The sequence below is a fragment of the Lampetra planeri genome, chromosome 2 (genome assembly GCF_965212315.1).
Source record: "Lampetra planeri chromosome 2, kcLamPlan1.2.h2, whole genome shotgun sequence".
Lineage (NCBI taxonomy): Eukaryota > Metazoa > Chordata > Hyperoartia > Petromyzontiformes > Petromyzontidae > Lampetra > Lampetra planeri.
In genome coordinates, this window is record NC_136108.1 from 6,506,096 (window position 1) to 6,534,073 (window position 27,978).

A 27,978-nucleotide genomic window follows, 5' to 3' on the forward strand; every position below is an offset into this window, starting at 1 on the left:
CAATTTGTAATGTAATGTTTAATTATAATAATGTACATATGTTACAAAAAAAGCATCCACTGCACCATGAGATGTTGAAAAGAGCCCATATGATATTCTTGGTTCTTTCGGTAAAGTCACGTAGAAGGGAAATAATAAAATAAGCAAAATAAAACAATAAAATTCTCACGACGTTTCGATTGCAAGAAAATTATTAAAATTGTATTATTTTCCTTCTACGTGACTTTACCGAAAGAACCAAGAATATGAATCCCTGCAGTCACGAAAGCTTTAAAACGAAATTGAGCCCATATGATGTTACCGATTCACACCATCACAGCCACAGGCTCGTGTGTGTAGTGGGGACTTAGCGCCTACTGTGCAGACTGACAATTCAAGTGGCACAGAACACTCAAGTGCCCAGACGCAGCTACTCCGTATGGCACCATAAATCAAGACTGCATTTACACATACGTCACAATCACGTAGCAAACGTGAAATCATTTTACAGGCATGCGTAACATTGCCGCAAGTTCACATGGCATTTAGCTAATTAGAAGTAGATTTATGAGTCGCAATTGACAGACATGTGAAGGACAGTCACACACATTGGTCTGCTGTATCAATGACCTTATATATTTGTGAGGTTATCCAGGGTGTGGCAAAGCTCAATATCACCGATGCATGTACAACATAGCTTTTTTGCCGCAAGCATCACTTCGACACAGATGCTAGTCTCAAATCGTAATTTAATTTAGCCAAGTGCTTATATGTAAGATATCAGCCGCATTAGCAAACGGGCAAAACTTATTTTATGTTCGGAAAAGGAATGCCATGCCAACCAGGCCTTTCATAAAGTGTCTGAGCCCACGTTTTTTCAAGTTGTTCCAAGTATTTAGATATACATGCCAGATTTGGAGCAGCCAATTGAACATCATTGCATTGCATTGCATTTATACTAGCTGTCTTGATTACATCTCCAGTATCAACTATATAACCACCAGCCTCACCTCACGGATGTTGGAAACAAATAAGATGGTACAAAAAAAGTAACCGAGTGTACTTTGACGTTACAATCCAATGCGTGGCTGTGCTGCAGCAGCCCAGTATATATAAACAGACCAGGAACCACCTGACGATTAGCATCAGCCTACGATGACATGAATGGTTACGGCACGGCCGGAGTTGAGCCCTTGTAGGCGTACTCCAGTGCGGTGGCGATGGTCCTCATGTCCATCTCGATGCTCCTCGCCCAGTTCTCCACGTCTCCAATCTCCTGTGGTGGCACACAGCAGTGTCAGGCACATACGTCAGAAACACACTGCCGTAGATTCACCATGCTCACCGTTCAGCTCCAACGTTCTACTCTCGTCCGGTATTGTTGTTTTGCATCGGGAATTCTGTTAGGATGTATATTCTGGAAAGAGACCATTGTCGATTTACGATAGTGGTGGATAAAAAATATTACTATTTATTTTAAAATATAAACAATCTGTAATGTAAATCATAAAACAAGGTGGAAGACAAAGCTATGTAATTTTGGTTCCATTCAAGTAACCTTGGCTAGGAGAAAGAATGATGCCACTGACATTCAAGCAATGTAGCGATGAAAATTACTCAGGTATGAAATGACAACTGCCTACTACACAACAAAGCTCATCTTATTGGTTTCTTTCGGACTTTACCGAAAAAACCAAGAAGATGAATCCATGCAGTCGCGAAAGCTTTAAAGCGAAAAAAAAAACAAAGCTCATCTTCGCACCACAATTGCTAACGTGGATATTGTATAACACACGGCGGTTTTCCATGGGCCCTGAAATGGCAATCGTCTTGGCAGCCAAAAAGATTCAAATGCAAACATGCCAAGCCCGCTTATTCAGCTGGAAAAGGTTCCAACAATTGACAGATAATTAAATGAAAATGCAGTCATAACTCAGCTCGGGGAACAGCAGCCATTTCTCTTCGGCAGGCAAATTTGAATATTTTTGCCCAGAGATAACTTGAGCCCAGCCTAACCCAATGAGGATGTTTGTTGCCTATAGCTATTTAATCTGTTTATGAATAACTACAGTTGTTTCATACCACGATAAACCTACTACTATATTAAAAATATGCAAGAATTTCGGGTATGCACAAGTGGATTTAAATTTAAATGAATAGATAATAAATTATGCACACATAAGATTTCGTCATAATTGTGCCGGTGGAATCATTGATTCAAGAATAAATATATTACGTCAACAAAATCAAAGGATTATGGAGATGCAAGTGCTGGGCACGAGGAGTTCAGGGAGAATGGAACGTTGCGGTAGAACGACATATGAGGATAGTGTCGGGGACGTGACAGGCTCAATGGAATATAAGTACATGGAGGGAGAAAATCCAAGAAGGCGACCTCATGCAACAACGGCATCTTTGAATGATAAGAATATTAAAACGTAAAATGAATCACAAAAGGGCTGGATTATTTAAATCCCAATTGCGCAACGACAGTTCCCCGAGCTGTATCCCGCGGCGTCAAGGGTCACAGGACGCGTGTTCGTGTGTCCGGCGCATACTTTGAGAGCTTGGTTGAAATTCTCCACCATGTTCAGCCACTGCACCGTCTGCTTGGCAAACTGCGCCGCCTGCACCTGCAGCGTCTTGGCCTCGGCATCGAGACGCCGCTGGTTCTGGTACGCCTGGGCCACTCTGAGCACAGGCGGATAAGACGGGAAGCAGTTTTAGGTACTGCAAGCAGCGCAGCACTGCACGCAGCGGGAGCTTCTGTGAAAGGCATGGAGTGGTTATTTCACAAGGCAGCAGTCCCTTTCACTACCTAATCCTGCACAACACCAACTACAGCGATAACAACCAGCACCAATAAATTATTCTTACTTCGCATCATAAAAGCTACGTGCTAGGGCCAGCGCAAAACAAGGCCTACAATATATATATCCATACTTATTTGCTTCATGTGAAAGTATATATGTGTTCAGTAGCCAGTCATGCTATCCATTTCCTCGGACCATAATTCCAAAGGATTACTCTGGATCATGGAAATACGTGACCCAACATGCCACTATTGATCATAGCCAGAGCACATATGCCTGCGCCAGGGGTCCTCGGCAATCACACCCGTGCTACACACGACCATCAGAGACACAGCGCCTTTTAGATTTTTTTTTGGTACGTCTTATGAGGAAACGAGTTTTCATTATTATAAGCACTCGACTTACAATTAATCAAGTGTGCGATCCTTACAAAGGCAAGAGGACCCATATAGTATCGACACGGGATGGCTATCAAATGAACATTTCATCAGTGAGATGAATTCAAAGTCATGAATCATATGCTCAGTACAGTGCTTTGTAAATCATCTAGAGAATGCTGAGAGCCTTGAAGCAGGGGCACAGTGGCTGGCCTCTGCTTGTATTGACTATACAGTGCTAGCGTGGAAAACAAGGTCTATTGTGGTGAAAATCCCTTCCAGTGACCCCCCCCCCTCCAACACACTTCAGTAGCAAAACCCACACAGCAGGCGTTGCTGTGCTGCTCATAGGAGCACAAAGCTCGAATTTATGATGGGAGGGAAAGCGTCACTTCGTGCAGGGAGATCGCACGGTCTAGACACGCTAATAACCTTCTTCAGTGCTGCTGCATCGAGTCTCTGAATTGCTTAAAATGTATAGGTTCAATTACCCAAACGCCTACACACTATGATCGAGCACGCACACGGACATCCATTTATTCTTAGCGCACCAATATCCAAAAACGTGTTTTATTTGCACAATTCACGAATCACCTTTGCACGGAAGAATTCCACCTCGTGGATCATGCGCGCACACCTCCCCGCATTGGGCGCTTCTTCAAAATGACGATTTCACAAGGCACACACTGGACATCCCAGTCAGGGGCGGGATGAACGGCATATAGCCAGCATGCACTTTTTGTAGCAGTGGATTCCCCGAGTGAGGCAGGAACACTAGTTGTCAGATACCACCCCTCTCCCTATTAGGTTACCCCTGGCTTAGTGCAGGGATGTTGAGGCACCTGCACCCCAGAATCTACAGATCTCAGCTGGTCGACTCAAGCCGGCCCACAAATCGGCTCAACGCGCGAGACCAAGGCAAGCACGCCTCTCACGGATGCTCCCCTTTGATATCAACAAACTATGCGACCGATACACAAAACAAGATGTACTTCACTAGACTCCTGTCTTGAAAAGATTAACGCACGTGTTCTTTGTTTGGCCTTGGTCTCTGATCTGGAGAAAGTAAGGCTTCAAAAGGGCATTACGGGCATCCGTTACAAGACCTTACATACCTTCAAATATATAAACAGACCAACTAACTTTGAATAAAACCTTCTATATCATACACTCTTGAACCATTCCTTATATAACCGGCAATGTCGTTGTTATTCTATACTTTGATCTCGATATGATAGAGTTACTGTATTACTGCCCGATTTTAATAATGCCATATATGGCCACAGGACAGGTCAATTATCCTACCAAGCAAAAGTTAAGTTTAAAAATTCATAACCATTTTGTTTAACAAAAAAAGCCAATGCAATGTTCCCATATAACAACACCTTTGTTATTCTGCATGGTACTTCCTGTAGAGAATAAAATAAATCTTGACAAAGTCAGACTTAATGTGCGAGTAAGTTTAAGTTTGTTTTTGTTATGTTTGTAATGCTCCAATTTTATCGCTGGCTGAGGGGGGTTTTGGTTAGAGCGTGTGACTCGCTAAAGCGGATAATTGTAAGTTCAAATCCCGATCACAGAGCGGTCAAAATTTGAACTTAAAAGGCATAGTACAAATCTGCACTACACAGTCACCAATATCATCATCAGTTTAACACGTAGGCTTTCGCGACCAATATTATTCATAATCAACGTTTTTGGGTTTAGATCGCGTTATTTATAAATGTGTCGTAACCCTCCACCACCCGACACGGCCAATCAGTAAAAAAGTGTCACGTTGACAAAAGACAAATAGTTCACTGCTTTAGCCCACCGGTGTGTTGAACCGTGAAACCACAACATTTACAATTTTTGAGTACGACGTTTCGCTGGTAATTGCATCCAGCATCATCGGGCAATTCGCCAGAATGGTGAGGCTCTGCTGTCTCCCGTTCTTATATCATCAGCCATGATCTATCCACTGCTGGATGGTGGTCTTTCCTTTCTGATGTCGTCCCTCATGCCACAATGCGTCTCTCGCTTCTGCACGGACCATCACTCCATTTCTGCTCTGTGGGAAGTCATTACTGGTATTTCTGTGAAGTATATCATATAGCATTTCCACCATTAATTCAGGGTGATAAACTTGAGATTAGCATTTCCCCATGCTGATTTTAGTGGGAAAGTACTAACCGATGAATACAGCATAATAAATACCACTCCTAGACATGTAGTGTTACTGTGAGGGCAGCGGTGGTGTGTAGGCAGTGACGCTGTGGGAAGGGTAGGCGCTGGTATCTGGGGACATTTCGTTAGGACCACATGGCCAACGTATCCCAGCTGTGGTGGCTGCTGTAATTCCCCCTAGAAAATTATAATTATTTACTGCTCAAGATCCAATTAGCCAGACCGAACTGTTGCTGTTGAGGCACCAATTATGTTACCACGTCTACTATAAACATCTTGCCTTCAAGGATACCAATATTTTATTTATGGCTTATATAAAATAAATAATTCTTATATATTTCGATTTAAAGCTTTCGTGACTGCAGGGATTCATCTTCTTGGTTCTTTCGGTAAAGTCACGTAGAAGGGAAATAATAAAATAAAAATTCTCACGACGTTTCGGCCACAACACAAGCAGCCGTCATCAACATTGGGACGCTGTCTTTCTGACAGCTCTGTTTCTCAACATTGGGACGCTGTCTTTCCGACAGCTGTTTCTTCACCTCAGGGCGGCTGCTTGTGTTGTGGCCGAAACGTCATGAGAATTTTTATTTTATTGTTTTATTTTTACTATTGTATTATTTCCCTTCTACGTGACTTTATCGAAAGAACCAAAAATAATTCTTATATAGTATCCTCATGAACATTTACAGTACCCTAATGGTAGATGAAATGCCGGGAAAATATTAAGTTTCCCCCCCCCCCCAGCTACACACTTCTCAATGGACAAAGAACATACAGAACATGTGCGACGTGTGACCAGAGAAGATTCACAGCCGATAATGCACAGGACATAGTGGGTGACAATGAAAATACAACTTACTTTACGTGCAGGCATGCCCCATGAACATCTAATTGAAGGGGACAAGGCTGAGAAAAGCTAGGGATGATTAGATACACTGCACACGTGAGCATTTGCAACGGACGAGAAAGCCCCTGCACACCACAGTAAGAAATGTATGAACGATATAGCGGGCAGAATGGAATTTTAGTCTGGGATCATAACGCAGTAGAGAACCTATATGCTAAGAGGACATTATTCATCACCAATAATTTTAACTGCACCGCAATAAAACATTCCCTCCATCCCACTGGGATCATCAATCCTTTGAGACACTTGGCACAGGCCTGAGAAAATCCGTGCAGGGAGACTGTGGGAAGCAGGGCTCCCCCTTTAAGAAGGTTCCCGCACGGAGAGCGTGGGACCTGTGAGGCCAACCGGATCGCCGCGTCTGCTCTATTTGTACGGAGCGTTGTGTCCAAAAGGAACAATAACATAACAACAGTTTTTTTTAACTCAACCACAGCTCATCATGAATTATAAATAAATACATTGCGTGGGTTACCGCTGGGAAAGCTTTACCTCCATTAATGTAATCAAATACTGCTTCATGAGAACATACGTATTTTTGTTATCATCTTACAATTCCCAAAAAACTAAAAACGAAGCTGGTACTGCAGTTTCGACACATACACTTGTGAACGAGTCACAGTGATGCGATTGATCTGTCTTAAGAGCACTTTAGAATCAAACTCATCTTTTCACAGCTTACAACATAGTGGGTTTGTCTCTGGTATTCCATGGGTTATCTTACAATCGCCGATTACATTCTCTTTGTCATGAAACAGCCACAAGTAGACGCATGGAATGTTCCATATCGACCTGTACATATTTTATCCTTCCTTTGAATATTCGATAACTCCAAATTTTGCAACATCATTCTTTAAAGCAACGTGAAGCAGGAATCTGGAGGTAAATAATATTTGTGTTGCTTTCGTGTGCCAATCTGCCAGCCACATGTTTCCGTTTTGTTATCATTGGCCACACCTTTTCGGCCATGAGCTTCATGCATTACTCGAAACGAGAGCTAAAGGAAGATCAGAAAAGGGTGGTTGCAGTAAACCCCTTTGTGCACTGTCAAACACCGAAGCCGATTCCCGCATGGAGGGAAGGCCCATGTCAGGGCGTTTACCTTCCAATACAATAAACAAATGGAACCTGGGACGCAAGCGTAATACATTTTCTGACTTCAAATACTAAAGCTTCATTTTGAAACAATGACATTTTTAGTGACCATGAATCTGTAGTGGCTGAAGTGCTCTGTGGAATGTTCTTCTAAAGGTTAGGGTGAAGACTCCTTAAAGCCTGGGCACAAAAGAGGAAAACATTCCAGCATGCCACACTGAAAAGGAGAAAAAAATAACAGGTGGCCACTATCCAATGAAGTTAGCCAGTACATTGAAATGACTAACGGAACTGGCACGAACATAAAAACACGCTTCAGCGGGACAGTAGAAATCGTATCTGCTATGATACCAGGGGCAAGGTTTATAATGTATACAGTATCCGGAAAACATCACAAATTTCTTTGTTAAAAAGGGACGGTCTTATAGTCAAAGAGTACAGGAAAGTATTACAGTACAGTGGGCAGTAGAAGCCAGAAGAGCAATATATATGTTTTTATTGTATTGTACTTCTATGCTCTCGCGTCTCTGCTCCCTGTCTTGACCAACCAACACTGACTAGTGTGATAAAGTGTGGTCAAATAATCCCCACGACCCACGCAGCGTGGGAGATGCCCTCCGTACACTGCAATAATGAGTTATCCCTAACAGCAATTTTAAACAAGTCAAGGACTTTACGTGAAAAAAAATTCCTTCGCTCTTTCAGCGCAGTGCTCATGCTAGCGATTAGCCTTGTAAGCACAGAACACGCATCAATAGGGGCCAGTGTAACTCCACAACACTGTACATTCATGCCACCAAATAAGGTAAGGCTGGACATGTAATGGAACGCTAACTTTCCATTTTGCTACATTTCCAGCAGTAATAGGTTTTAGGGACAAAAACATACGTAAGTGCACAAATGCAGTTTAAAAAACTGATTTGGCTTTCCCTTCAAAGAACACAACGTTTTAACTTTTCTTCTGCGAAATAAAAAATCAAGATTGAAATCTTAGTGCTGTTTGCAAATTGCATAAGCGTCTTTGAACATTGGTGGAAAGCAATCTATATTGGTTTGCTGCTTTTCAATCCACTTAAATAAGAAATGTGTGGACGGGAATGAGAGCGAAAGTGCCATTTCCTGTTTTCCCCCTACGTTCACAACAAAACTTAGCATCCTATGGCATCACCAGCATCATCATCAAGGGAGGAAGGGTGGCACGGTGGTAACGCTTGTGCATCACGGCAAGAAGAGCCTCGGTACAATTCCCGACTCGGGCACCTTTCTGCATGGAGTTTGTATATCCCCCCCCCCTTCTGCATGGGTTTCCTCCAGGTTCCCCAAGTTTACTCCCATAGAAATCCAAAAAACGTACAATGCAACTGATATTGGTTTAAACATCCCAATGATGATAAATTACCTGTAAATTAGTGAATTGGCATTACATGTAGCAACTTCGGCTACTCCTGCCAAATGCTTGGCAGGACCCTCCTGAAAATGAGTATTGAGCCTCAATGGAGGCTCTTCTGGGTAAACAAGCATAATTATCAGTAATAAATGTATACTATTGATGAACATAACGGAAGTCCGAATGCCCTTTAAAATATATATATACTCTCGGTCTGCGTGTCAATAAATTACATAAGGTAGGCGGTTCTATCTGGAACCCACACAAGCATAGCAATGAAGGGATTACAATCTTTGTGAATATTTTAAAAGTGGGATTTGTTGGATCATAATGCTAATTTTATTGAATGGGTAAGCCCCTGCAGCTTGTACACACTCACACATCCCCACTCATTGATCAGTCACTCCTAATGAGGCAAGCAGGCTCAGCATCATTTAACATCTCACAGTCTTTGGATGACTGATGCTGGGGAGAACATCTTTGATTTGTCTCCGACAGAAATAATCTATCTTAAAACAACACCGTTTTAAACAGTGATAGAATATTATTATTATTCATGAGAAGTTCTTGAAAAGATCACCCAATGCAAAAGATCCCTGGCTTGGTCCTTCCTGGAAGCTCATGGGCACAACCCTAAACCGCAACTGAAATTTAAAACCTCTCCGGTGTACGATTGTGGTCACGCAGTACAGACCATGGGACATCTAAACGACTCAATGCCCGGTGCATAAATAACGAGACGGTATAATCACAACCAAGCACCGCTCCACTACCCCCGACGCAATAATCTGGTTCAACCACCTCAATGTAAAGATGATAGTTGTTGCTCTCCATCAACATCAACCACGTGAAGAAGCAGAATAACATGATCTGGCTTGTCAGCACACTATTTTTGAAATTAATGATCAGCTTTCGAAACCTTGAGACAGTTCGGTAAGGTTACATCAATGTCACTTTACACTTCAGGTGACGAACCAAGAGATGTGTAATGTTTTTGTACACATTCCTGAATGGCAAGGGAAATTCCATATGTCACCAACAGCAATGAAATAACCAATCATTGCGAGCCCGAATATTGTGAGGTTACTTCCTTCTGCACAATGAAATGGAGGACACAATCCTGTATACGTAAAACATATCTATCGAGGAATGTCCATGCACCTCCGAATAGTTCGGTGGGCTACACAAAGATGTTCAACATACATACGTAGTGTGACAAATCTTATTTTCACTGCAGCAGCTTGAGAGCAGTGCAGCTGCTATATATAAAAAAAAACACGTATATAATTGTGAATACAATGTGCAACTCAATATTGCCGTGTCCATGCTCTGCCCAACAAAGGTAATGCCTGGTACTGTCCAAACGAATTCGTCCCCCGCAGATGGCCCCTGAGCACCCACCAACCTGGGGGCTGCAATAGCTCACGGCCCCAGCCGGCTAGGGAATGTGTCATCACTCCCTGGAGAAAAGCAGTCACAAGCTGGACCAGTGCCCAACTCACATTTCCTGAAAGTGACATCCGCTCATACACAAGAGAGGATCTCGCTTGTGATTCACTTAGGGTTGGTGCTCCGTGTGGCCCTGGTCAACTAATTTGGCAAGACGATTCAACGATAGCTTAACGAACACAACACTATGTCATGTAACTAGTGAAATGCATGAAAAAGGGATGTAAAAGGCACACCGATTTACCATCGGTGTGAATCTACTGGATATTTGTGAAAAAGAGCTTCATCGCTCATCGGATTCCCCCGGTCTAAATAAAGATTTATCCGATTCTGACCATGGCATTAAGCAAAATGATCTATTAAATGTAGCGTTCTTTACCGTGCCATTTATCTCTGGTGAAATAATGAGAAAAAACTGGTTTTAGTGGAATGTGTTCTTGGGCAGATTAGATTACCTCTGACCGACTGCTTTTAGAAAGCGCACAACACTCTTTGTCACTATCAATTACAGCGAGGTCAACTTTAGGAATTCTGGGAAGGTAAATTACGCTTACACATACGACAGTGATAATGCATTTCTTTAACCTATTTATGAGACTAGGCCAGACTACAAATGCTGCTCATTTCCAAGGTCTGTATTTGCAAGTTCATTCAGCATCACAGCACCCTGGTGCCCATCACGATATCGTTCACTATTACACCGAACTCAAGGTCCTTCTTTATAAAGTGGTGGTCACTTGCAGCAGTTGTGCCGACAATTCAAGTACAGTACATTCATGCTACACATACAGTTACACTATAGTGCATTTTTGGATGCACTTTTTGGACACCCCCATTTTTAGCCTGGTTAAATTATTTGGCTAATTTTGTTCGTGAGCAACTATTAAGCCTTATATGGAAATGGAACAGGGTGGTGTAGCCAGCAGCATTCTCAGTTGCTGGTCTTCTCTACGTGTTGCCGAGACGGCACCACTTTAAGCTCGCTCAGTCAAACTAGGAGGCCATGCAAGGTAGTGATTCAAACTGCGAATGGCGCACATGTCGAGCTCATGAAATAGGTTGCAGGGACTGCATAGCACTGCACCAACTACCACAGTTATCACTGCTGGATGAAGGCCTCCCCATCTCATCACCCTCAGGTGCTGCAATGTCACAATCCAACTTCCACCTGCACATGAGCTGATCTCATCCCTCCCATCTCCTTGGCGTGTTTTCTCTGAAATGTGTTCCTGCCTTTGGGTGCCATTTCAGAACCACACTTGTCCATCAGCCATTAAACACATTCCTGCGGAGGGAGCTGGTAGGAACGTTGGGTTGCTCGGTCAATGGCCAGGGTCAACGGCGGCGTGGTGTATTCCGCAAATATGCCCGACTGTGAGGGCGGGCACAAGCCGGCGTGAATAGGTTAAACGTTGAGTTTTATAAGGGCACCACGGGGTGACCAGCCCCTCCCCACCCAGCCCCACCCCTCCCACCCCCCACCCAGCCCCTCCCCACCCAGCCCCTCCCCACCCAGCCCCTCCCCACCCAGCCCCTCCCTGCACGACGGATGGACACAATAATCCCCTGTGGGCTGGTGGAACCAGTGGGTTCCTACCAGTACTATTCCAATGACGTGCCCTGCCCACTCCCCATCTACGTAACGTCAATGATGGCTGCAACTTGTGTTTGTGCTCCGATCCATGTGTTCCTGCTTTCTGTCTATCAGTGTAAATCCAAGTGGGAACCTCTTTATATCTCTTCCAATCATTTTTAGATTGTTCCATTTTCTTCATCAGTGTTCACGTTTTCCATTCATGTTGGGCAAGTAATATGCACTCCTTGAAAACGTTCTACTTTAGGCACATTAGTAAGTTGCTTTTGATAATTATAATCCAGTGCAGTTTTCCAAAAGCACTCCATAACCAGTTCTCACTCCCACTATTAATGAATGAATTTCGATCAATGATTGCCAAAGGTATACAATCTCTGTTGTGTTTTCCATGTGTCCTTCAAACACATTTTATTTTGTTTTGTGAACGTATTGTACTCAACTTTTGTTTTGCCCATATTTATCTTTAGCTCCACTTTGCTGCCTTCTTTGTTCAGCTCTTCAATCATTTCCTGCATTTTATTTCCATTGTTTTCATGGGAGCATGGAAACAGCATAAAGGATGTTAATGACTGCCGATTCACAAATGGTAGCCCTTAAAAAGCAACGTTGAACCATAACGCATGAAACAGAATCTTAAAACCACTTGAGGTATTTTATGCAGATCTTAATCACGAAAATATTTATCTCAGGAATCGAATAATTTGTCAAGTGAAGAAAAGGTTCCAGATGTCACGTGTGAATAAGCAAGCACTGCTCTTCAGAAGTATAAAAAAGAGAAAGCTCCTGGACCAGATGAAATAAACTATGGACAGCATTAAAGAGCCACCACAAAAGAACACACAGATGAAATGTCAACCACCTCCAAACCACTCCTGACTCCTGGCACAACACACAAATCGATTGTTAGGATTAAATTTGATTACTTTGTGGGGGATGCAGTCTCAAAACAGCTGTGTTTTTTAATCAGTTCATCTTCCTCATTAATGGTTTACTTTGTTGGCTGCTGCTGCTGCTCAAATATAAAATTAAAAACAAACACCCCCTGTATAGCCTCAACAGACTGTTGGGAAAAGTGATTCTAGATTTGAAGCTTTCGTGACTGCAAGGATTCATATTCTTAGGTTTTTTCGGTAGAGTCACGTAGGTAAAACATCAAAATTAATAAAAAATCACGACGTTTCGGAGGCAACACAAGTCTCCATCATCAGATTAGCTGCATCACTTGAATCGAACCCTGGAGCTGGGTTCGTAGCGCAGCTCGCTAACCGTTACACTACCGCTCCCCACATATATAACTACAGCTCCACCACACACTCCCCTTTCCCATGGTCACAGGTCAATATTCAAGTATTCACACACCATCGCCTCCCACACAATCACATTCTAGCAGTGGGAAGGTTGCAATAAAGCTCCAGTAGCTCCTTCCTTTGTCCCCACAGGTTCCAGCACACACCAAGAATTCCTGTATACGTTTTGTTTATCAAAAAAATGTTCTGCCTTTCTAGGACACTGCACAAGACAAATAGGAAGTAAATGTGCCTAAAATTTCACGTTTAAATTCATAAAACTGTCTCCATGATAATAAATTCCAAAGTTATAAACAAAGAGAAAATTTAAATCTGACAATGGAACAAAACTATCATCAGTGAGTAAGCAATATGCTTCCGCCACTATGTGCTTCACTGTGCAGACGTGCAGGGCTCTGGGAGCCGTCTGTGTGGCTCAACACTGGGCTGTTCTGGGGAAAGAGAGTGCCTGGGTGACCAGTAGTCTGCTGCCTGTGCCACACCGGTAAGCCGGCCCCAATGAGAGGGCCAACGTGAACACATGGCTGCCTGAGCCATGCTACCCATCTCCATCACTCGTGCCAGAAGCATTTTCATGAATCAAAATTTTACTTTTTGTCAAGTAAAAAAACTTTTACATAATGTCGAATACGAAACTGTATGGCGATGGCTTAAAACGTGAGCAGGTTTCAGGCTAAAGTGTGGACTGCACGAGTCATTTTAGGTCAACGTGTCTTGCATCAGAGTAAAGAGCAGTGACAGCTGGCAGTTTGAAATCCTCATTTTAAGCTCCCCCCACTGATTATAGAAATGTAAGTCACTTTGAAATGCTTAGCATGCCTGGCATAAAACAAATGATTTCAATGCAGAAATGTCATCAACATTCCAAGCTATCAGTGCATGTATCTACATTATACTAATCATTCAAATCTTCAATGATCTATCCGCTGCTGAAGCTCTCCTTACATAGGCATCATCCCTCACGGTGTTTCATGATCTTGCAATGGCATAAATCATCTGGCTCCGGCATCAAAGCAGATCTCATCACTCCAGCTTTGTCACGGTTGTAACTCCTGGGCAAGCTCCCTCCTTTGGCTGATATTCTATCACCAGTCTCGTCCATCAGTTACCAACATTTCTTGTCGTGTATCACCTAAACCACTAATTTTCCTTACCAGTCAAGATATGCCTCTAATTTGTGTTTGTTCTCCGATCCAATTGTTTTTCGTCTCAATGCAATTCCCAACATGTATAACTCTCCACGCTTCTTCCTTGCCCATTTTCAGCCTCGGCCCCATTCTCTGTGTGAGTGTCCATATATTTCATCCATATATTCACTACGCACTGCTTGAAAACACACTTTGAACATTAATTTGGAATATTAAACCAAAGCGTCTCAATGACCACCCTGCGCCCATTACAGTTCTCGCCAAGCTGGAGGATGAAGTGTGCCGTGAATACAATATGCCGTCGTGCATTGGGAAATTCAAGGAATGCCACACTTCATTTACCAATAACACTCTGAAGCCACTCCACACATTAAAACGTCTTCGGCATTTATCCCCGAGCAGCTGGTAACACTGAGCATGCGGAATGTCTGGCAGTTGGTCCGCGCACCTCATGAAACAGCACTGCTGTCACACAACCAACGCCAGGTGCTACACCAGGGCAATGAGTTCTAAACTCGAGAGAAAACACACAAGGCAATAGAAGAGCTCGTAACCTAATTCTTTATTTAGTGCTGAATAATGGTAAAGGCGTTCTCGCATTAACCAACGCTAAGCATTAGCGCGCATAGCTTACACTGTGCACAGTTTCTACCTCTGACTCAGGATAAGACAGCTGTATCTTTCTCAAGCAGCTGCTCATGAAGAGACAAATGTGAAACCAGACCCGGACTGTGGCAGCCACAGACCCCAGGATTTGGCTCATGCCCTGCTGTTTCTATCACTACCCACTCATGCACTCACACTTGGTGGTGCCCACTCGTAAGACTATTACAATCTACTTATTTAATGCACCAATAATTCTATGTAAAAAAAAACGATGTTCTTTATGTTATTTTAAATTACTCAGCTGGAATATATATGGTGAGCATCACAGCCTAAATGTGAACACTTGGCAAGAGACCCTCCTAAAACAAGAGTCGTCAGACTTGGTGTGATTTTTATGGGTAACAAAATATAATAATAAATAACAATCATGATAGCAAACAGTAAACGTAATGCCATTATTAAAGAAACATAATACTACCATGTAATGTTACAATCAAACCAGAATGTATCGATAACGATCAGGGACTCCAGCCATTAAGCTGTTGCTTTGTGCACTTACACAAATTAAATAAATAAACTGAACAAATATATATCAGGGATAAGACTAAATCACATTAATAATGCACCTAACCTTCTCAGATCTTAGCAGCCAAGCAGGCTTGAGCCTGGCTAGTACTTGGTTGAGACTGCCTGGGAATATAAACATTTCAAGCTTTGGGATGTAAGATGACCCAGGAGGAGATAGAAATGCAGCAATGGATTCTTGAATGTCTCTTCGAGGAGAACCGAGCGTTAGCCACTCGTCACGAGTGGCATTTCTCTGGGCAATTAGGTTTCCCCCCGACATGCAAAAGAAAACCCACAAATAGAATTGTCCAAACATCCCCAATGCAAGACTCTGTTTAAAAAGTCTTCGAATTGCAAAAAGAAAGTCAGACTCATTGAACCTTTAACCTGGGCAAGTCAAGAGCACTCGTATTGTTGCATATTGTAAAAAAAACTTGGAATTCCATTGGGACAGCACTCTTGATTGCCATCTTTCTCATTGAATATTCTTTGAGTGAACACTCGGAGGGGGAGAAACCATCCAATATCCACCATTCGCTACCAAGTGACGTCACCACGGCGCCTGTGCCAGGCCAGGCACACTTTGAGGCCACGTGGAAGGCTCGCTGAAAGGTCTTAGGACAGATCCAGGTGCCATGGGTTGGCCGACTGAGATGATTGGTAGATGCACCAGCTGTACCAACGTGCTATATTTTATCTGCCCGGCACTCCACTCGTTGTTGTGAGCATCGCTCCTCTGCCCTCCGCTGTTGCTGGAAGTCCACTAGCTCCAACTGCCCAGTAGCGTCCTTCACAAACTTCCTCCATAGAGGCCGATCTTGACAACGCTGGTCCAAGTCGTCAGCAAGTCCATTTAGCTCCACATCCTCCCGTACCGCATTAGTCCACCTCTTCTCCAGCCCATGTCATGCCCATTTAACCCCCTCTATGCGGCCAAACACTAGCTGCTTGGGCATGCGGGCTACATGACCAAGCCAACGCAGCTTTGCCTGCCGGAGCTCACTGATGGGAATGTGTCCAGATCTTTCAAGGATTTGTGAGCTCCTCACACAATCCAGCCTGGTTAAACCCAGGATAGATCGTAGGCATGCCAGCCTGAATTTTCAAATCGGCGCAGATGTTCCATTAGAGGGGTCCACATTTCACGCATCAGCCACACACACACACGCAGCTTTGCACGCTGTTCCTGTGGCAACGAGAGTTTGCGAGGGACAGTGCAGGGCGCTGCCGTCTTGGTCTGCTGCCCGTTGCCTCCACCCACCCACCCACACCCACCCACACACACCCACACACACCCACCCAAACCCACCCACACCCACCCACACACACCCACACACACCCACCCACCCACACCCACCCACCCACACCCACCCACACCCACACCCACCCACACCCACACACACCCACACCCACCCACCCACCCACACACACCCACCCACCCACACCACCCACCACACCCACCCCACCATCCCCCCACACTCCACCCACCTGCCAACAAAGCGCCACAGAGCACCGTGAACGACGGTACAGTGTGCAAGTGGACAATGCCGCTTGGCTCGGCTAGCTGGCGACACACGCGTACCGCTCAAGTTCAGCAGTCGAACGTTCACTTGAATTCAATTAATCTCTCCCACGGCTTTCACGGTCCCATACCATAACCAGGCTCCATTTAGTCAACCCATAAACTCTGATGCAAATTCGACGGGAGATTTATCACCGAGCCGGCAGCATACGTAGTAGGTTCTTTACATAACTTTCTATTTACGTGTTCTTCCTCTATGAACAATGGTAGACTGACTACACCGTAAACACGCCTAAGAGTGTGAAACATTCCGAAACAAATGCATGCGTACCTCAGACTAACAGCAGTGTGCTTCAATGAAATATGCACCAGATGTTTGTAGCAAAGTGGCATCTTAATCAACTTTACAATCGTGCAAATAGTTGTTTCTCACAATAACCCACTGCAGTGTCGGTGACAGGACTGTATATTTTAAAACTCTTAGCAATTAAAACATCTTTAGAAATGTAGGCCTCACTCATTTACAGCAACTTATTTACCACGTGACTCTTGGGTTCAGTGAATACTTTGCATCCCAAACTTTTCTTCAGAACAGTACTATCAATGGCAAACAGACAATCTATCCCAAAGGATCCCCCCATGCACACCTGCCTGTACTATTTAATCATGTACAGCATTTTTTTTCATCAAACTTGAAACTCATTTGGTCATTTTAAGCAATTGCAGCATTATGCTGCATCGTCCAAACCAACACTACAGCGATGATCGTGTTTATTTACTTACCACGAGGTCACACACTCGCCTCATGGTAGGACTCCAGGGATACAAGTTACAACAGAGTGAAGATTTTCACAAATAACCCCTGTGGCCTTGGGAAAATAATGATGTAAGTTAATGAAGGGTTATGTATTGATTACATTGATTTCAACTAGATTTTTCCCCAGAACTTTTGGCATCACAAACAAAGCCCTCATTAAACGGTCTGCAGGGAAAATTGTTTTATTGACTTGGTGAGCATTTGCAATTTTTTTTACCATATTTGGAAGAGGCTACATTGTAGAGAGAAAGGGTAATGAAAGCCAGTAGAGTAAAACCATGTTGGTCTAAAATGACGCTTTGGAAACGAATAAGCCCAAAAAAGGTTACCAAACATTTGGCAATAAAATGAAATGCAAAAATACCAAAATCTGTACACTATACCTTTCAAACAAGACACAGAAAGTTTTAAAAAGCAGACAGCTATGGTGCATATGCAAAAAAAACCCAAGGAAGGGCATTGTGGTCCTCTCGTCTTAGATCACCATGAAAAATAAATCTGAGCAAATGTGACGGATGCAGTGAAAGTCAACTGTGGACCGGTTTCGTCAAAATTAAGACTCATCAGTACAGTATAGTCAACAATGCTCACTGCTGTAACGTCTGCTACTGGGAACAATATCCGATATCCTGTAATATTGCATGGAAGTTGGATTCACGTATGATACATTTCTCATGTAGATTCCTCATGCAGATAACTTAAGGCTTTTATAAAACATCGTGGAATAATTTCGAACTAGAAGTAAACCTAATAATACTTTTTAAAATATTCAGTCAAATACCAATGCCTTTGGTCGGTTCATAATAAAGGTTTTTTGGGTTAGATCGCATTATTTGTAAATGTGCGCTGAGTCTGCTATCACAGCAGTTGAAATTATTTGAATTCTTCTCAATATCGATTGATTCTCTAACTAGTCTTGGCCAGTAATTTACTTATTAATACGTCTGGAAGCGTATTAAGTAACTAGCCTTTTGCCCGTCCAAGGACGGGTGTATTGCAGTAAATCTGAAACTTGCAAGCGAAAAGCAGACCGCGCCGTGATATTCATTGCATCAATGCGTGTGCAATTTGTAAGGGCGCGGTGACACAGACATATTTCATTTTAAGGTTATAATCCCTTGTTCATCATGACATCCTTTTTACTTTGATGTCTCTATAGCGTTACGGAGATCGCGTGACGTGAGGGTTCTGCCTTTGTAGTGAGGGTTGTAAGTTGACGCCGAGGAGGGGGGAGGAGGCGCCTCGGCCCCCCACGTGGAGTGACGTCAGCCGCTAATCATTATGAATGGGGGGGGGATGTCCATTTGGAGGACATCACCTTATGATTATTAATGTGGGGGGCTGTTCGATGTGGAGTGACCTGCTGATAATTATTAATGAAGGTGGCTGGTCGATGTGGAGTGACGTAACGAGCGTTAAGGACAGACATTCCTGGGTGATTACAGTAGGTATACGGCAACACATATTGCAATTTCTTACAGGTGGGTCACATGCTAAGTGGCCGATTACTGATCTATTACATAATTGCATACAACAACCGCAATTCGCCACTAGGTGGTGGTGACGTCACCACGATGCTTGTGCCAGGCTATATGCACGTTGAGGCCACGTAAAGTGTCGAACGCCCACTGGCAGGTCACGGGGAAGACCCAGGTGCCACGGGTCGACTGAGATGACTGGCTGATACACCACCTGTGCCCCCTACTGTGCTAACTGGCTGTGCTTTAACTACCCGGTGCTCCGCTCCTTGTTGTGAGCGTCGCTCCTCCCCCCTCCGTTGTTGTTGGAGGGCGACTGCCTCCAACTGCCCAGGAGCGTCCTTCACGAGCCTCCTCCACAAAGGCCGATCTTGACACCGCTGGTACCAGTCATCAGCAAGCCCACTCAGCTCCACATCCTCCTGTACCACATCACTCAATCTCTTCTCTAGCCCGTGCCGCACCCGTTTAGCCCCCTCGATCCGGCCGAATAAAAGCTGTTTAGGCATGCGGTGGCTGGGCATGCGGGCTACATGACCCAGCCAACGTAGCCTTGCCTGTCGGAGGAGCTCACCGATGGGACTTTGTCCAGATATTTCAAGGATATGTGAGCTCCTCACACCAGCCCGCCTAAATGTTTCTAACCGGCGAAGATATTTCATTAGGGGGGTCCACGTTTCGCAAGCGTAGAGGAGGGAATGACTGTGGCCGAGAAGACCTGAAGCTTCGTGCGGAGCGACAGACCAGATAGCTTCCACACAGCAGCGTTACGCAACCGATGAAAAGATAATGCTGCTTGACTGATTCAGCGAGACCTCTGCTGTCAAACCGGAGCCGGTCATCAGCACCTGCCAGGTATGGGAAACTCTCCACTCTCTCCACAACTGCCCAATTACCAATTGGGAGTTGTGGGGGTGGAGTGTCCGATGGTACAAAATACCCAGGCAGGTGCTTAGTTTTGGTGGGGCTGATGGTGAGTCCCCATTTCTCAGTGGCAAGCTACATGCTCAGCAGCAGCGCCTCCAACGCCTCCTTCTGAGTGAGCAGCAATTACCAGATCGCCAAACATAACATGGTTGAGCTATAGGCAGCCATCTCTTGACCGCACCCAGGCATCGATCAGCCTCCCATTGTATCTGTACCAGATGGAAATTCCTCCAGTACAGCTATTGAACGCTTCACAAACTACGTGGTCGAAATAGATGTTAAATAATGTGGGAGCGAGAGGACATCCCTGTCGCACCCCAAACTGAATAGGCAATGGCTCAGACTCCCGGCCACGTAGTTTTACCCGGGCCCGCTCACCATCATAAAGGTCCTTAATGATCGTGAGCAGTGGGTCAGGGACTCTGAAAGCACGAAAAACAACCCAGAGCCCAGGCCTACTGATGGTATAATAGGCCTTGACCAGGTCAATAAAGCAGAGATGTAGGTTTTGTTGGAATTCCCCACACATCTGCTGTAGCAGTAGGACAGAAAATATGGCATCTGTGCAGGACCGCCCTTTCCTGAAACCACATTGGGGCCCCGCAAGCCTCTCCTCAGAGTGCCTGGCAAGGCGATGTTGAATAATCCTTGCCTGAATAATCCTTGCCTGGCAAGGCGATGTTGAATAATCCTTGCCAGGACCTTTTGCGGCACACACAGAAGTGAGATGCCCCTGTAGTTGTTACAGTATGTGCGGTCCCCCTTCTTAAAGAGGGAGACCACCAGGGCATCCTTCAAATCCTGCGGAACCCTTCCAGAGGTCCAGACTGTTATAATGTCATGCAGGGCAGTCTGTGCACTAACGCCACCCTCCCTCAGCATTTCTCTTGGGAGATCATCTCTGATCTCAGGCTCCGAATCGCCGTCGGTACTTCCTCAACAGATGGCACCTCAGCCAGCCACTCACAGGGTGAACTTTTTCTTCCAATATTTGAGGCACCCCAGCCTCAGCAGGGTCATCCCCACTTTGTCCCACGATGTTTTCCAGGCTGAGGGATTTCCCCTCCCCCAGGACCCGGCAGAAATGCTCAGCAAATCTGCAAACCTGTTCCTGGGGGTCAGAGATTGGATCACCATTCTTTCCCCTAATGATGGTAATAGATGTGGCGCTGCAGGTTACTTTTTATGGAATTAAAGAGCGATTTGTGATCGCGGGCCATTGAGGCAGACTCCATCTCCTCAGCAACCTGCGACCACCCACCATCCTTGCAGCGCCTCACGGCTCTCCGAACCCCCAAGCGAAGGCTGCAGTAAGCCGCCTCGTACTCTGACGTGGGATGCTGTAGACGATGAGAGTGGGCCTGTCGCTTTTTCTCATCCAGCCTGAACACCTCCTCTGTCAGCCAGGGTCTCTGAGGAGGTCTGCACCGTGAACCCAAAGCAGCCATTGCAGCTGCATGAGCCACAGTCCTAAATCTCGCCCATTTCCCCTCAACATCAGGAGTGGGGGACGATGCCAACCCCAGCCGCAAGCGATGATGAAATTCTCACTTGCAACTTTCATCAGCTAGCTGAGACCATGCCACTATGGGTTTGAATGGGGTCCTGGGTGTACACCCACCACCGGAGTGGAAGAATGGCAGGTGCATCTTACAGATAACAATTCGATGGTCAGTGGGCAGATCAGCTCCACGGTAGGTCCTGGTGTCAAGGACATGGGCCCGCATCCGATGTTCCGTCACTATGTAGTCCAGCAAATGTTCTTGCTTGGACCCGGCATGCATCCATGATGTTGTGTGGATGCGCCAATGCCGGAACAGCGTGTTGATAATTACAAGCCCATGGGCTGCACAAAAATCTAGCAGCCTCCTACCGTTGTTATTGAGCTGATCTGGCCCATGTCTTCCAATCACTCCAGACCAGGTGCTAGCATCATGACTAACTTGGGCATTGAAGTCAGCCAACAAGATGACTCTATCCCGAGGGGGCACTTTAGCCAGCACCTGTGACAGGTCATAGAACGCATCTGACTCATCGGCCTTGCCTGCATCCCTCCACCGATGTTCATCTTCGGTGGGGACATAAGTAACCACGACCACCACTCCTCGCCTCTGGTTGATGGCAAGTTGAGTCCAAAGTAGCCTGGGGCTTACAGCTTCCCACGCCTCACCGCCACGCCCCTTCATTCTTTTGTTCAGAAGAAGAGACACTCCCTGTTGCTTGGCAGTCTCGTGCCCCGAGTAGAGGACTGTCCACCCCTCATGGTGGCAGGAGCCAGAGCCGGTCCACCTGAATACCACGGAGATCCAGGCGGTACCGGTCCACAGTGAGTGTTCGAACATTCCACGTGGCCATCCGAAGTTGCTTTTTGTTGTTTCTGGAGGAGCCCCAAGGGTAATGATTCAGTCTCCTGGCTCTGACAAATGGGGTTTGGCCAGGAGACGTCATAAACACCTGTCTCCCTGGGGCCTCTGGCACAAGCTTAATACGTTTTTTGCATCGTAGTTTAGTGGTAGTTAATTGAAGGTGAAGGGGTTACACCCACACCCCCACCTCTGCCTGTGATCTCAAAACGTGATGGGGTTCAAAAATGATAACGTCACCCTGCACTATTTAAGACCAGAAGCAGGTGGATGGCTTCACAAATCTGGCAAATTGCTCGAAGATGCTGGATGTAATTTCCAGTGAACTGTCGTACTCAAATTGTAAATGTTGTGGATCCACTCTTCAACACACCGGTGGGCTAAAGTAGTGAACTATTTGTATTGTCAACGTGACACTTTTTTTACTGATTGGCCATGTCGGGTGGTGGAGGGTTGCGACACATTTATAAATAACGTAATCTGGTCGCAAAAGCCTACGTGTTAAACTGCCTTTGGTAGGCATTGCGCAACCTCAATAAAAGCAGATTTTTTTTTACTTTGAATGCATATTTTTCAATAATAAATTGGCAAGTCTGTCTTTCTCCCTCTGCCTTGCTCTCTCTGTATATATCTGTATTTCTCCCCGTGTCTGTCTCCTCTCTCCATCGCCATGGATGGGGTTGTTGATGATGTTGCCATGGCAGCTGCCATCCATGGCCCTATGCACCTCTTTTTCCACTGCTCCTCTATCGTGGACCGTAGAGATCATGTGACTATGGTGATCCTTGCTCAAAAACAATGTATCTGGTCTCCCTTTTTTCTTCTATTTGGCTGAATATGCTAAAACAAAAGCAAACACAGGCGTTTGCCTCATCCAAAGTAGAAGTAAATAATTAGTGAACCACTAGACTTAACTTCCATGTTTGTAACTGTGGTCTTGAAATAAGGAAGCATTTTAATAAAAATTTATTCATGTAAAATACATTTTACTTCATATTCTTTCTATGGCAATATCTGCTTACACCAATGAGCTACATATTCCACTTATGTGATCATTACGTATCAATATGTGTCAAATTGTAACGTTTTAGTTGTTCTGTATATGTTGCGATAACTCCTGTGTGGCCCTGACAAAGGCATGTGAAGGAAGTGACGTTCACAAATTATCAGCAAGGATATTGAACGTAGAACCAAGTTATCTTCATAAACACACTCACAGGAGGCATGTGAAGGGGGTCCTTTACCAGACCACAGGCAGCTGCAACCGCACTATTGCCCATTTAAACATATACTCTTTTTTTATTAACCAACTGATGCAAGGCATTCGTTATATGATGTCATTATAACATTATCAAAACTGAAAAATCAAGCAGCATAAATGAACAAATTACATCATCTTCAGTTGGAATAAATAATGATATCTGGTGGAATGGTTGGTGACACAAATAAATTACTGAACAATGGAAAATAATGCCGTGAATCAAAGCTTGGTCTGGGACAGAAGAGATCATTTGTTTGGCTTTCACCAAGTGATGTGAGGTTTGTAACAATCCGTTAGCAGACATCTACAATAGCTCACACATTTCCAGGCAACTGGCTCAAGGGGATAATCCATGTAACAATTCAACTCAAACTAATTTCCGATAAAATTGTGCACTATTGTCAGTAAATATTTTAATAACAGTCCTGTATGGCATCACGAAAGAGTTAGGCCATAGAGAATCTTTGTTATGTGCAGACGTCATCATCCCTAAGCCTAACAGACTTTTGAAATACACGTAAACCTGTTCACTCAACAATGTTCGGATGACTTATACAATAGCACCAAGTAAATCCAAACATGCAATGTAAACATAGTAAATAACTAAACATGTATTTACATTCAAAATATTATAATAAAAAAATTATATTGAGGGAAAAAACATAACATGGACATTACCAGCATAAAGTGGCGAGAAAAAATGCCAAGAGATTGCATCAATGTGCAGTAAGCTGCAGTATATATAGGATGAATTGTACAATGGCCATGCAGTAGCAATTACAATATTAGTGTTCTACATTCCCAGACGGATTACCTCAAACCACTGAACAAGCCCGAGGCAGCTTCCATGTGTAAAGTGAACAGGTGTCAGACATATCATAAATGTAACCTTCTGCCGCTTGGCTGACACTCACTATTTCACTTACTGCTACTACTACAAACTTTCACTTTATTTTCCTACATACAATTAAATAAGCAACACAAAAAAGTGACCGACGGTTCAAGAGTTAGTTACACACATGATGCATTATACGGTATATTATAAAACTGGAGTTTTATTTTCTTGCTCGTTCTAAATTATTTCCGTTTTCCCTTCCTGTAGAACTTCCTCTATCTCTTCCAAATGCGTATCACTACATTGCTTCATGGAAACTGTCTTGTTAGCAGATGAGATTTTTTTAATCACGTTTCGGTGGCAAAGGAAACACAATAATCGCATAGAAAGCAATATCATGGTAATGTTTGAGTAATCTTCACAACAATACAATTTCCAGTACTGCCCTCAGCTCTTTAGATAAATTATATATGATCTTTGTTGTAACGAACAAGTCAGCCAAATCCATAAAAATATAATGTCAAGTCTAAGTGCTCAAACGACCAAAATATAACATCAAATCAAAGTGCTCAAACGACCATTGAGCTGCTCATCTCCAGTGCTGTGAATTCCACATTCCTATGGTGGTGGAAACTCTATGAAAATGTCCACCAGTGTTGACGTCCTCATGAATAGGAATTAACTCGCAACTTTCCAACTGCGATGCACTTTCTCAACAGAGCCACAATGCAAGCATATGAGGAAGTTGCCACGGACAAAACGTTTCCTCCTCCTAGTAAGCAAGTGTTCTCACTGACAAAGCCATTGTGATTCATGACTGAAATGTCACTGGAGAAGAGGGACTTGACAATTTCCATAATTAATTTTCAATAGAATTACATCAGATTAAAAACAACCTATTATCATCAACATGCCAGTCGTGAGGCAAATATTAAGTTGATAAATTAATCTCCATAAGCAACTAGTAACAGCAGTAACCACAATTTTTCATGAAAATTATTATAAACATTAGGCTTTTAAACAATCATCCTCACACCCCACCACAAAAGTCATAGGGTCACAAATTGTATCATTAATATTTTGGCGTATTTTTACGATCTCATTTGTATTGTTTCTCATGGGTTCAGTCTCATTGATTTCATTCAACTAAATGTCACAATCGATTTTAATCAATGGATTGTACTTGCCCAAAAGCTCAGTAATTTAGCATCTGTTCAAGTGACAGGCCCAGCAGCCCAGGTAGGCATGCAGAGGAGAACAGATGATTAAATGTCATACCAATGAAAGCTTTACAACAGTGGAAACTGCACTTAGACAAAGTGCAAACTTTTTTTTACATGTCGGTTGAGAGATGGCAGACGTAAGTTATTTCACGCCCAAATGCACAGAAACGTTTATTCGCTCCAAGGATGTCAAACCCCCTTAATAATATACCCAGTGCCAAAATTATTTCACTCAAGTCACTGCACCAGTTGTTGATAATAACTTTGTTGAACAATAGTCCTGACCATGAAAAACCTCAATGAAAATGAAATTCAATGCACTTTAAAATGAATATGCAAATACATTATTTACAACACAATGCACTGTTTGCAACAAAGGAAAAATGAGACGTAAGATACATTGACTGAAGATCAAATTGAACAAATTAGATTGACTTACATTCACACTATTCGCGTTGTGGAAAAGTGTGATAGTTCAGTAAAAAGCCACAACATCTTGGCCACTTACCCAACATTAAGCTGATCAACCATAGCATCCGCAACACGCATAGCTGCTGCCACAGCCTCTTTTTTTCTATGCTCTGTAGGGAAATTGCACGAAAAATTGCACAATGACAATATCCAGCATTCGGCTTTGTTATTTTGTCATTTTTTACAATATAACCTAGGACTTTAACATCTTATGCGTACACAATATCGCGTTAAAATGTGCCCATTCGTCCTTGCGAGTACTGTAGCTCCTTATATCACGAAGTCAAATGGGCCATTAGGGCACAAGGCATCCCAGCATGCGAGGTCACAGTACAGTCGGGTTTGGTTGAAATACCCTCACATCTACCGGCCAGCCACTCAGGACTTGAGGGTGCCTCCAGCTAAGATAAGGAGAGTGGAGGACTGACTGCCACTACAGCTACAGTATGCAATTTCAACGGTTAGCCTGTAGTTAATGTGCCATAGTATAAAAACAGGGACAACTCTACAAAATGTGAAAAGATTTGGAGGCATGATTACAAGGCATTTACTGTGCACCAGCTGCCAAACATAAGTTGCACTTGCCAAACTCATATATCATGTGAAGTATTACACAACATACACGTGCGCAATGTTCGACTCCTTCTCCGAGGTTGAGATGAACCTTGAACCAAACTATTCACGAAATAATTTGCATTTACACAGCGTGTGAATTCAACCACATCTCACGACGCTGCATGCAACATTGTTATAGAGACAGTCAAGCAACGTTTTAAAAGAGTCTGGGATTGAACTGTGGGCCTCCCACTAAACGAGTTGATGGTGGTGGGCCTTCCACAGCAGGGTCTTGGGTTACTGGAGCAGAGTGCGTGGAGGAGACCAGAGTGAGTGACATGCGAGGGGCAAGGTGGGCAGATGCGATAGTCATCGTCCGATCACGTGCAACTGTGAACACTGGAACGTGGTGGGGGAGATACTTCTATGGTTGTTGTAATTCCAGTTAATTATTATCCATGCGGTCGGCAAAATTACATTTACTGACCATGTTAAAACCATAGCAGGCATTATTGCTGGCACAATGCGGCACAGTAAGCATCTACTGATGGGCACTTTGGCTGGACAAGACTTGAGCATTTCCTCAGCACGGCCAATCCGCAACACGTCTGAACCACATCAGCCATGTTCAGTCCACTGCTAGATGGACCCCCCCCCCCCCCACATCTCTCGCGGTCACGCCATGCAGCACTAACCACAGCCGTTCTATCTCTAGCCCAGCACACGTCTAGATCTCTGCAGCACGCGTCTAGATCTCAACGTTGGCAGGGTTCGGCAATTGACCAAAGACAGACATGGGGGGGGGGGGGTGAGTCCGTCCCTTGGGTGCGCGGAACGAGACCGGCGTCGCCGGTTACCGGGGGGGGAGTGTGGGGGGGGGGTCGTGATGCGAATAACGCTCCTAATTGCCCGGGTTAACCCTGCTCTGTCTCAGTTATCCCCGTGTTGTTATCCCCGGGGAAGTTACCCTGCGCGTCCCTGCGCGCCGCCTGCCCCGCCTGGTGCTCCCGGAGCAGAGCCGACAGCATGGCCGCTTCTTCTTCTTCTCCCGCTGCTGCTGCTCCAACCGCTTCCGGGACCGAGAACGCCACGTGACCGCCAGCGCGACATCTGATTGGCTCGATTCGG

General features: G+C 44.3%; 1 protein-coding gene across 1 annotated transcript; it reads right to left on the bottom strand.

The window, feature by feature from the left end:
- On the bottom strand, window positions 1–27,965 carry BLOC1S1 (biogenesis of lysosomal organelles complex 1 subunit 1). The gene is made up of 4 exons (XM_078604667.1): window positions 27,818–27,965; window positions 26,333–26,405; window positions 2,538–2,670; window positions 1–1,255 (listed from the first exon to the last, which is right to left on the bottom strand). The coding sequence occupies exons 1-4, from the start codon at window positions 27,876–27,878 to the stop codon at window positions 1,148–1,150; spliced, it is 375 nt and encodes a 124-aa protein (XP_078460793.1). The 5' UTR covers window positions 27,879–27,965; the 3' UTR covers window positions 1–1,147.
- Window positions 27,966–27,978: the final 13 nt, after the last annotated feature.

What these genes read in the sequence shown, in the direction of transcription:
- BLOC1S1 (XM_078604667.1), bottom strand. Translation starts at nt 27,878, where the DNA reads ATGCTGTCGGCTCTGCTCCGGGAGCACCAGGCGGGGCAGGCGGCGCGC. An exon ending in GTTGATCAGCTTAATGTTGG is followed by an intron (nt 2,671 to 26,332) that starts GTAAGTGGCCAA and finishes GCCTGTGCTCAG; the next exon opens with AGTGGCCCAGGCGTACCAGA. An exon ending in ATTTCAACCAAGCTCTCAAA is followed by an intron (nt 1,256 to 2,537) that starts GTATGCGCCGGA and finishes GTGCCACCACAG; the next exon opens with GAGATTGGAGACGTGGAGAA.